Source organism: Euphorbia lathyris, chromosome 9 (assembly GCF_963576675.1).
Source record: "Euphorbia lathyris chromosome 9, ddEupLath1.1, whole genome shotgun sequence".
NCBI lineage: Eukaryota > Viridiplantae > Streptophyta > Magnoliopsida > Malpighiales > Euphorbiaceae > Euphorbia > Euphorbia lathyris.
This window is the reverse complement of record NC_088918.1, coordinates 52,461,545-52,473,515: the sequence shown is the minus strand read 5'-3', so window position 1 is coordinate 52,473,515 and position 11,971 is coordinate 52,461,545. Positions and strand designations below refer to the sequence as shown.

The following is an 11,971-nucleotide window of genomic DNA, read 5'->3' as shown; positions in this document are numbered from 1 at the left end:
TTTATATTTAAAAATGAGTCAAACCATAAATATGTTTTGTTTTGTACTTTTTCCTCACAAAAGAACTCATTTTTTATTAGATTTAGAATTCACAGTGTTGTACATAGAAAATTAAATCCACTCCCAAAATTAAAGAGAGTTCTTTAGTCAAAGGTTTCACACTATAAGTTCAAGATAAAACAAAACTCTACATAAATTTTTTATTTTTATTCTTCCCATTTTGAATGCATGCAAACTTCTTTATATATATATGTTTATGATTTTTCTTTTTTTTTCTTTTTTGTAATTTTACAATTTCAGTCTCGAACTTCTTAATATTAGTTTTGTTTTTTTCACAATTTTTTATTTTTCTTTTAGCTTAGTTGATAGGGATCAGCAAAATCAAACCAATCCAAACTGAATATTATTTCAGTTTGAGTTGGTTTTTCAATTTCTTATATACGTCTTTAGATGTGAAAGCATATTGAGGAATGATCTCATAATGTTTTTTGTACAAAAGATATAAAGAAATGAACAGTTTGTTCAACATAATGCACCAAATATTTATCTATACACAATCAAACTGTACATAAAACCACAGACAGCGCAGGGCATTTAAAACAGGATTTCACAAAGGTCTCTCTAAGTAAATCAACAACAATAGCATCACACTAACATACAACAACATTTTGGGAGACCATTTCCTTCTCTACTTCACATTGCTTCTTCTTACCTCAAAAGTAAATGGATATAATCTGATTCTAGTCCGCTTGAGTGACATAATAGATCCACAGAACGGGTCTACTAGACTCGAGCTTCCCGTTCCTTATGCTATGCAGAGTATCATTCACCTATGTTACTCAAGTATTCTACTAGTATAGGTCATTGATTTCTGGCTTTGCTAAACAACCACATTCTTCTCCTAAAGTTAAGCCATCAACTTATACTAGCTTGCTAAGTAAATACAGGATTCTGGGTAAGAACTTAGGTGCAGACCTAACTCCAATTGCAAAAACAATACTCTATCCTTATGCATGTCGCGAAGCACTTCCGTGCAAATGTGAAGATCTCAAATGGGAGTCATCCTACAATCGAGAAAGGAACGATGAATTGACAAGGCTATTATTAAATGTAGATGCATATAGGAAAACAACCATTTTGATATTATATCCTACAAGATCACCTGCAAGCTATAACTGTAACTCGTCGGAGGTCGAAAGTCAAATTGCGCCTACATAAATTTGGATAAATTAGAGAATATCTCAACTCAAATATCTACATGAGGTAATTTTGGTGGTTATAAAATACAATACCAGCCCATTCATGCTCTGCTGGGTGCCAAAAAAACCATCATGGCCAGGAGCTATTGAATTTAATTGTCCCTAAAGTAAAAACCCGGAAATTAATCATGAAACTGCATTTCTTTAGCCTCTATATTAGTAATAAACATAGAAAACTTACCAGTCCTTGCATGCTTTGTTGATTGACAAAGTAACCGTCATGAGGTGGCTCCATTAAATTCAACTGTACCTGCAAGCAGCATCAAATTTAATGTCAACAATTGGAACCATATTGGTTTTTCAACGAGCCTGTATGTCACAGATCAATCAAAATAATCTTCCGTAAGTAAATTTATATAAAGTAGTATAACTAATGCAATTTGTTTACCAGTCCTTGAGTATTCTGTGGCGGACCATAGTAACTACTAAGGGGAATCCCATCTGTGCCTAGACTTTCCTGTAAGCATTATAGCACAGATTATATAGTACCAATCCAAATCCACAGGAAGCAGGTGCACAATTATATTTATTGTAGCAGTTCTGCAGTTCGTTCAGTAAAGGAGAATAAAAAAAGATGGCTGTTCTCCACATAAATTAAGCTTAATATTGCAAAAGAAATAAGTAGAATTCAGGATGCACTGAGCCCTTCAAGTGAATATTTGTGCTGTTGAACCTGTCCATCAAGACTTAACAAATAGTTTAATACATAAGAACTTTCTTAAAGTGTACAAAGTACAGAATAGGCCCTACTGTTTAATACGACTAATTAGAGACCTATCATTGCAGGATATCACCTATTAGAGACCTCCACTTTTCTAAATGGCTCCCTAATCTTTTAAAAGACCTTATTAAACACCTATTTTTAGGTGCACTGCTACATCAGCATGGAAGAGTTATTTAGCAATAAAATTGCAAGCTGAGGTGCCTAACAAGTCATATTTAGCAAAAATAGGTTCTAATTAGTCATTTAAAAAAATTAGGCGGTCATTTATTATCATATTTTCATGCAAGTTCAGGGGGAGTTTTATAAATCACACACCCCTTACCAAAACTAAAAGCTTCGGTGCTCAACAACACATAGTTTCACTTGGAAAGTTCACTAGCAAAGTGTATAAAAGTTCGAGGACTTAAGTCCGGTTTTTCCATCCATTATAATCTACGGTACATGCAAAGTGGAATTATGCAGGACAAACCATTTGCTGCAAACTATCCTGTGCTTCCACAATCATGAGATCTGGATCTGATTGCACCTGAAATGCAAAGTACATTAAATGTTTCCTTTTCCTTTTCTGAAGCATAAATAGAATAAAAGTCAACTCAACCATCAATTCAATAACTGACCTTCCTTTTCCTGATCGGATTCTTCTTCTTAATTGACTTAGTTGCTAGGTTTCCATGATTTTCCTCTTCTACTTCATGTTGAACCATGGATAGACCACCGGATTCTACAGCACTGTTGTTACTGTTGTTCGCATTCACACAATTCTTCAGCGCTTCTGCTAGTGTGCGGAAAGCAATATTATAAACATCTTCACACACTGATCCTTCTTCGCTCATTTGAATGGCTAGCTTGCACAATACATTATACCGTTGCACTCTCGAAAGTACCCCTGCTGTTCCTTCAGCTGCTGGTTGCCTGCTCCTTGCATCTTTGGTCCACCTCTTCAAAATATAATGACTGGGAATGCTTGAAAGACCGCAAATTTGAAGAACAATCAATGCATGTCTACAAAGAAAACCCTTGTATTCATACATTCGACATAAACAAGACACAGTTGAATTCGTTGAGTCCCACTGCACCAAAAAATATTCATTCTTTTCGCAGTCTTGAACTCGAAATGTCACATTTGTTTCATCTTCAGTTTCCTTTTTGGGATGGCAACCAACGACACCCAAAACCTCAACTTGAAATTTCTTAAATATTGTATGTGTATAAACCATTGACATTTGCTTTTCCCACGGAGAGGGAGATTTTATAGCAGCCTGTTTGTGGGAAGTATCGAAATCTGCTATACTTTCCTCCTCATACCTGTTTTGCAAAATCATTCCATATTGTTTCATGAACTCTTTTACCGACATTTTCCTATGGATGTACTTATCAAAGAAAGAATTGATACTTTCAGAACGTTGGGTTGCAGAAATTCCAGCCAGAAAAGTATTCCCCATGTATGTGGGCACCCACTTTTTACGATCATTGTACAAGGACTGAACCCATTCATCATCTTGAAGTTCATATCGAGGGACCATTGTCCACCACTGCAAATCAAACTCGTCGTCTGTCCACGATTTAAAAACACACTTGTTGAATTCCGGCAAAAAATCATCTCGCCGCTTGATCACATGAGAAAGAGTTTCCTGCATCTTTTCAAATATATGCCAAAGAGAAAAACAATGTCGAGTATTTGGGAGGACTTCTTCAATTGCTAACTTCAAGGCTTTGTCCATATCAGCAACTATAACTTTAGGGGCCTGTCCACCCATTGCTCTAAGCCATGTTTTTAGCAACCAAACAAATGTTGATCTAGACTCATCTGCAATGAATGCACATCCAAGTAAAATTGGCTGACAATGATGATTTACCCCAACAAAAGGAGCATATGGAAGTTTCTCATGGTACTTTACGTAGAAGGTCTCGAAACAAACAACATCACTGAAGCTTGTATAATCATCCCTACTTTTCGGGTCGACCCAGAACAAATTTCGTATACGAAGCTCCTCGTTCAAATCTATTGCATAGAAGAAATTTGGATTCTCCTTCTTGATGCGCTTGAAATGCTCGAGTAATAGTTGGCCATCTCCTTCATCAAGAGCTAAGCTCCGACCTTTCTCTGGCTGAGCGGTTACATCACTTCGAACAAATGCAACATTTTGACAGCGACCAGACTGCCTCGACATTTCAACATACATCTTTTTTGTTCGTTCGCTGACAGCATGCAAGATGTCAATATTGTTCTTTTCAGCTAATTTAACATTTCGATGAATTCGAAAATGATAGGCTAAGGCTGGTAAAAGCTCATGGTTATGCTCCTTAACAAACTCATGAATTATCCACTTTCCATCTGGTCTTCTTTTCACATGCATACTTGCTTTACAGTCAGTTTTTTTCACACTTGATCTTCGGCTATTGCTACCATCAGATTCAGGTGTAATTCCATATCTTGAACATGCAAATTTGGCATCTATGAATTCTTTCGATTTCTTTGAACGTCTACTGTTTTTTATTGAAGTGGTGAACCCCATTGATTTGGCATATTCTTGATAAAATGAGTATGCTGCCTCATGTGATTCAAATTCAATACCATTACGGGGCTCAAAGTCTCTGTCGTCTTCGAAAACTGCAACAGCCCGTTTTGAGAAATCAGTAACCCCACCATCTCCATTTTGAGTCCCATCCACGATGTGAACCGTATTTTCGATCACTGTATCACCATCAGGTACTGTATCTTCAAGATTGACCATGTCAAGAACCAATTGCTGATTCCTACCAGTCATCATTGCCATCTGCTTCCATGAAATAACTTCACTCTTTGCCCAGAAAGTCTATAGTGCCTGTAAAAGACGAACAAAACCATCACAATCTCGAAAGACAAACATATTTCCCTACCCTTTGTTCTCTGATTATACTACAGAAATGATCCATTAAAAACAAACCATGCATATATATTTCATGACAAATAGTTCTTAACACGCTATGCATATAATACAAACATCAGAATCACAAAGCAGAAACAAGAAATAGAATTATAACAAGATTATTGTAGAAAACAAACAATTGTTACACCAACTATCAGTATTTAACATCAAAACAATATTAGTGTGAATGTATTTAAGAAAATGAGCAATCTATTTATGCTCTCAACTCAAGATATGTTAAATGTACATTTCTAGCTCACTTGTGTTAATCCAAAGCTTATTATCATCTTAAGGAAATTCTGCAGCATAAATATCATAGCAAATTATTGAAATTATATACATATTTTTAAGCTATAAAATGTGAAATTCTAAAAACCAACAGCTAGCTACTAAAACAAAAGGCTAAGTCTCGACATAAACTAGAATTTACCTAAATATCACACAAAACATAGTTATTAAAGGCGCATGGTGCACTAAGGCACAAAGGGGTCCTAGAGTCTCGACGCAAGGCGCAAGCGCACGTCTGAGTGACATGTTCAACAAAATAGTAAATCTTAAGTTGACTAATGCCTACTTACTTTGCATCGAAAGTCTTCAAATTCATCACTCGTGACCCATCACTCTCATCATCAAATTCTTCTTCAAGGATCTAATTATTTTCATCCTCATTGTACTCATCTACAAAGTCAGTTTCCAGTTGTGTATTTGCATCTCTTCAAAGTCTTTTGCTTTTTATGTTTATTTTGGACAGTAGACGTGTCCAATCCAATGGTGGAGATTAAAACCGTAAGAAGATCATAAATAACCCTAAAAAACACCTGACATATAGCACCTCTTATAACCATGGCTAGGCACACAAAGATGCGCCTTGCCGCCCCTTGGCGATAACACACCTTTGGGGCTGCTAAGGCGCTCGGCCTAGTGCCTTGTGCAGGCGGCTTTAATAACTATGCACCAAGGTCAAATTATCTGCAAAAGAAGTCCTTAGTGTTTGGGTTTGATCTATAATTTCTTCATTCCAAAACCAAGAAAAATTATTAATTATCAAAATGTGGGTCAAGAACTATATTGCGCCGAAACTCTTCTTCATCAGCGTTTCCATTTCCTAGCTATAAAAAAAAAAAGGGCGGCCCGGTCGCATTACGCGTCCCCGCTGAGCGAGGGTCCGGGGAGGGGTCCCACCACAAGGGTGTATTGGGGGCAAGCCTTCCCTTGCCAATTTAATTGGCAAGAGGCCGCTCCTAAGACTCGAACCCGTGACCTTTGGTCACACGGCAACAACGTTTTACCGTTGCGCCAAGGCTCCATTTCCTAGCTATATTTAAAAAAAAAAAAAAAACGTTCCAGGTGTACGTTTCTATTTCCATATCAGTTTTCCTGCAACATAGCTCAAGAATACATAAACTATGCCCATAAACCAACTGTCCATTTATCAAACTCCAGTTTCTATTTTTTTTTTTTTTAATTTCCTTCTATCGATAAATAATGTCGCTTCAATTACTAAAAGCTTTGTTTTCTAATCGAAGCTGAGCTGAATTTCTCACAAAATTAATGGAATTTCTCCATTATATATATAAATATATCTTGTATCTATAAACTTTCAATTTTGCCTAGTTTAAGTTGTATATTAAATCCGATCTCATGATTTAAGCCTTGGTTTTCCATGGAACCAAACAGGCCAAAAACTAAACATGTCCAGTTTAAGCGGTAAACATGAATGAAACAGAACGTAGATAATAAAATAGATGAGAGAAGCAGAGTTTAATATGTTAATCTTTGCAGCAAATAAATAAATGAGGAAGCAAAGAAGAGGGAAAACCTCATTGGAAGTAAATAGAAGATGCTGAGCTGAAGACGGAGAATCCGTGAATCGAAGGCGAGTGGAGGAGAGGGCGCGTTTGGAAGATTGGCAAAATTAGGGTTTATTCCACTCGCTCATTTCACTCGCTTCCTCTTCTCTGTCTGTTTTCCTCCTCCTGGGCGCGTTATTGTGTCTGAATTTATTTTTCTTTTTCTGAAATTTGGATATAACTGGAGCGCGTACTATCAACTTGTCACACTACAATTTTTATTTGGGAAAATTATAAAATTGGTAAAATGGGATAAATGGGATACCTATTTACATATTTAACCCATTTACTACACCTACTATAGTAAAACCTCTATATAGGAATACTCTTAGGATCGGGCTATTTGTATAATAATTGGAAGGTTATTACTAAATAGAGTTTGGTAATAGAGGTTATTACTAAGTTAGGACCAAGTTTTTTTTATAACAAATAGAGGTTATTCCTATATAGAGTATTCCTACATAGAGGTTTTACTGTACATATCTAGACTGTTTTTGTGACTTTTCCAAAATACCCTTAATATGTTTGTAATTTTATGGCGCGGTTGTCTTCATCCCGTCTGACTTCGCAGATTCTAGCATATGCGAAGCCTGCGAAGGTAATATACGAAGCCTACGAAGCTAATGTTTGATTTAGTTGATGCTTTTAATTAGCACATGCGAAGCCCGAGAAGCGAATGTTTGGTTTAGTGATGATTTTAATTAGCATATGCGAATCTTGGATGTGTTTTTAACAAAATTCGCTAAGTGGTATATAACAAAAAAAATGGCAAACAACAACGGATTCTAACATTAAAATCATAACATTATCAAAATTTACAGCAAGATTGCCACAATAACAACATTAAAATCATAACATTATCAAAATATGTTAATTAGCAGACTTCGCATATAGCACAATATGTGAAGTGAGATGTAACATTCAAATCATAACAATCGATCGTAAACGCCTTAATCCGCGGTGTTGCACGCTAGCTTTCATTTTCTACATCGCTCAATGATAGGGGTCAAAAACCCCTATCTTTGGGTACGGTTTTAGGACGGCTTTTAGCATTATTTCATGAATAAGCGAGCAATTCTCGCATTTATATGCTTTTGTGTGAGTTAGTTAGAAATTGGAAATGTTTTATTTAATTTTCGTTGTTTAGGCTCGTTTTTGGTTATTTTAGGCAAATATGGCCAAAATAGCATGTATGGTAAAATTCCATTATCTTTTATAGCTAATTGATCCGCCAAAAGTCGCACCAAACGGAGTGTCTACTCAAAATGAGCGATTGGCGGGTCAATTTAGCCTCGGAACTAATGTTATTTGGAGTTTTCGTGCATGTGCAGGCTAAAGCAGGAACGAGTTTGGGTGAAAATCGCGTCTCGGGGACCCCCGGCAGTCGCTCGGTGAATTGAGCATCGGTGAGCAGCCCAGGCGGTGCTCGGTGCGCAGCCCAGGCGCTGCTCGGTGAGCTGACGAGCTGGCCAGCTCGCCGAGCTGGCGCCTGCTCGGGCGAGCTGGCCTGCGGGAATTGGTCAAAAATCCCAATTTTGACCCCACGACTCCACGACCGGTCCCACGACTTCCCACCTGCATAAGGACACGAAATAGGTCAAAAAGAGGGCCCGAGCTACATCTATAAATAGAACTTTTCCATTGTAAATTAGATCATCTTTTATCTTTGTAATTTTCTTAGCTTTTCACCTTGAGAAATCCTCTCCACCTCCTCCATATCCTTCAAACCTCCATTGAAGACACCTCCGAAGCTCCGCTCACCGAGGATTGCTCAAGCTTCATCCTTAAGTCCTAGGAAGACGCCTGCATTGGTAGACAGGTTCCCTGAAAGGGATTTTTCTTCTTTTATATTCTGTCTAGCCTCTGATCCATGTTATGAATCCTAGGCTCATTGTATCTTCGTGACAATACTTTCATCTTTGATATATATTATAGCTTTGTGTATTCAATTGTTTTATTGCTTTAATCTTTGTCTTACGCTTTGTCTGATTGGTTTAGCTCATTCGATAATCCCAAAATTAAGTTGGCACATATTGCAAGCTGAATCTGACCTAGTCAGTGCCTATAGGATTGACGACCCTATAGAAGATTAAGCCTAAATTGCTGAGCCTTAGAGCTAGTTTCGGCCTTACAAGGGAATCACGAACTAGGGACCTCAGGAGGATAGGTAGGGTTAATCGCCTCGGACACAAGTGACTTAGATTAGGGTTTAATTCAATTGCCTCAACAATCTATTTTCATTATCATCGTATCCCTTCATGTTCCTTCGGATAATTGCATTGGTAAAAGATCACCTAGGAGTAGTTTAACTTAATTAGAGGTAGAGTAACTTAATTAGGCGTAGAATAACTTAGTTAGAATTAGATAACTTAGCTAGGGATAGTATAATTCAACCTAGGAGTAGATTAACTTAAACAAAACCAAACTCAAAACCCCCAAAGCCTAGATAACACCTGAGACCAAGTAATTCGTTACTTGTAGAAATAAATCCTGTGGACGATACCTGGACTTTTCCAGAATTTTATCACTTGATAACGACGGGGTACACTTATCCCTAAGATCGGCCTTCCACCCACAACCGCAGAAGGTCGCGTCAAGTTTTTGGCGCCGTTGCCGGGGATTTATTTCTTCTGCAATATCGAACCAAAGGTTGATTTGTTAGTTTAGGCATTCTTTTGTGAATATTCCTTGTTTATATCGTTTATACTTGTTCATATATAATTCTTTATACTTTTTGTGAATATTTTTGTGTGAATATTTGTTTTTAATTTTTATTGTTATTTTTAATGATTCTTCTTTTTTTAGAAAATGGCTAGAAACAATGGAAATAAGGAGTCTATTACGCATTTGCTTAACTTTCTATCTACTCACGAAGATCAAACTGACGATTTGTATGCCTCAATTAAAAATTTATGCATACAAAAAGGGATCCTAGTTGATTCAATCGCGGACGAATCAATTAAAGAACCCAATTTGGCAGGTCAGGTTGATAAGGTAATATCTCTTCCCATTAACAATGAAGAACTGATCCCTAATTATGAGAAACCAAAAGTTTCAGTATTAATTGAGAAATCAGTTGAAATTGAGCCTCTAGAGAAGAATCCAAAGATAGAAGAGTTCAGTTTTGCTCCAAGTCCAGAAATTTTCATTCTCTTTGATCTACCTAGAGAATAAAAAAGGGAGCAAACTAAACTTTTTCATAATTTATTTAAATTTCATCATTTGTTTTCAATAAAATTCTTTGAAACTGATAATCCGTTTTGCAGGTACGGATTATTTATTCAGGAATTTGAATTCCTAACGCGAATGTCAGCATACACCTAGGAGGGAATTCTATGTCGAGCTCACCGACTATAACGTAGCGCTTCTTGGGAGGCAACCCAAGTTTTAATAAAACTTTTCAGGTTTATTTTATTTAGATTATACATTGATCTTTTAGTTTAGTTGTTTAGTTTTCTTTTACGTTTTTTTAAGTGTTCGGGTTTAAAAAAAGAAAATAATAAAATAAAATAAAATAAATAAATAAATATTTTTTCGGACCTTTTGCCTGCCAGCTCGCGACGAGCTGAAAAAAAAATCGCCCCGGGAGGCCCAGCTCGGGCGAGCTGAGCACTGCCGCCCAGCCCGCTGCTCGGCTGAGATAAGCAACATTTCGGGATTTTTTCCGAACGGAGCTAAATAAATAAATAATTAATTAAAAAATAATTAAAAAAATGGCACCGCAAATCATCAAGTTTTTGGCGATTGCGATAAAATCAGTAAGTTGTCTACTCCACCCTAACTTTTTGCACATGCGCTTGATGGTTTTGTATGCAATGTTGGAACTTATTGCATGATTTAAGTGTGAGGAGGAGGGGTAGACAAACTTACAAAAATTTGTATAATTTTTAAATTTTTGTTGCATCGTGTCTAGCTTAGTTAAACGCTTTCGGGTTTTATTTATGTTTCTGCATGCTTAGGACCTAAAACCGTGAACCTCCTTCGAATCTAAACTTCGTTATTTGTCCTTGAGGGCTGAGAACCGAATCTAAGATTGCATGACAACTAGTTTAGGTGTAGGACACAACCCTTGTATCTGTAAAAGCATGAGCTAAAGTTTGCATTTAGACCCTACTTTTGAAGAAATGCTAAAATCATTACTTAGGTAGATAACTTAAGAATTGAAAGCATGTGATATTAAACTCGAGTTTGGGGAGAATTAGTAAGCACAAAATTGAAACCCAAGAACTGTGAGTTGAATTTGAGCCCAAGAGCGAACATCAAAAAGCTCTTTTTCTTGACATTTTTTGTGTGAATGCTTTGACTTGTGGAAAGATTACAAATTTTGCACCTAATACTGAGTTGAACCTACATGTAATGACTGGAGATGGTAAACGATGAATCAGCCTCACTAGAATTAACCATTTTCTTTACCTTATTTTCTCTTTTTCATCCACTCTAGGAAGCCCCTTTGAGCCTGTATTTTTGTAGTTTGTAGATTTTTCTTTCGTTCTAACCCAATTTTTGCAAACCATCACTTGGTTTGTTACCTAACCCGAGTTTTTGCAAAGCTCACATTGAGTCTTTGTTTTCTTCTAGCGCTTTATCTTTGTTTATGGCATTATAGTAGCAAGCCAAAAGGCTAAGAAGTGAATAAGCATTACTATCCAAAAAGAAAAAAAAAAGAGAAAAAGAGAAAAAGAAAAGAAAAAAAAAGAGACGAACAAAAGAGGGAAAACTCTATTCCCCAGTTCTAAAATTAGAACGTCTCAGAAATAAAAAGAGAAAATAATAATAACAAAAAATAAAATAAAAAGCTCAATCACTTCACAATTTGCTAAAGCCATTTTTAAACGTTGTTTTTCTAGCGCTAGAACTCCTAAACCCTTGTTGTACCTTTAACCCTCTAACCACATTACAACCCCAATTCGAGGCTGTTTTTGATATCATCGGAGTCATATAGCATAGTAGAGGAACTCGGATGAACGTGCAAAATCAACGTAATCCTAAGCAAGAACATAAGCCGAGAGTAAACACTTTAGCCACCAAAATTGTGTGAAATGAGTGAACTACCTATGGTGAGGTGTTTTACTTAGCTATCCCCTTAAGCTCGTTTAATTGAACATGTGTCCTTTTCTTAAAACATATGACCTATGATAATTGAAATGCGGCTTTTGGATATCGTGTCTCTACTTTGTATTTCCGAATGCATGTAATTACAGATGCTCGAAATTGTGTCAAGCACCTAGT

The 11,971-nt window shown here is 36.6% G+C and overlaps 1 protein-coding gene across 1 annotated transcript; it reads right to left on the bottom strand.

Annotated features, from left to right (window-relative positions):
• Positions 1-531: 531 nt before the first annotated feature.
• Positions 532-6,898, bottom strand: LOC136205578 (protein FAR-RED IMPAIRED RESPONSE 1). Its single transcript, XM_065996232.1, has 8 exons — positions 6,712-6,898; positions 2,601-4,808; positions 2,453-2,509; positions 1,648-1,716; positions 1,441-1,509; positions 1,293-1,361; positions 1,163-1,210; positions 532-1,064 (listed from the first exon to the last, which is right to left on the bottom strand). The coding sequence occupies exons 2-8, from the start codon at positions 4,758-4,760 to the stop codon at positions 1,008-1,010; spliced, it is 2,529 nt and encodes an 842-aa protein (XP_065852304.1). The 5' UTR covers positions 4,761-4,808; positions 6,712-6,898; the 3' UTR covers positions 532-1,007.
• Positions 6,899-11,971: the final 5,073 nt, after the last annotated feature.

Coding starts and splice junctions, on each gene's coding strand:
- LOC136205578 (XM_065996232.1), bottom strand. CDS start 4,760: ATGGCAATGATGACTGGTAGGAATCAGCAATTGGTTCTTGACATGGTC. Junction 2,510..2,600: donor ATCCGATCAGGAAAAGGAAG/GTCAGTTATTGA, acceptor TTTGCATTTCAG/GTGCAATCAGATCCAGATCT. Junction 1,211..1,292: donor AGCAGAGCATGAATGGGCTG/GTATTGTATTTT, acceptor AAATTTATGTAG/GCGCAATTTGACTTTCGACC.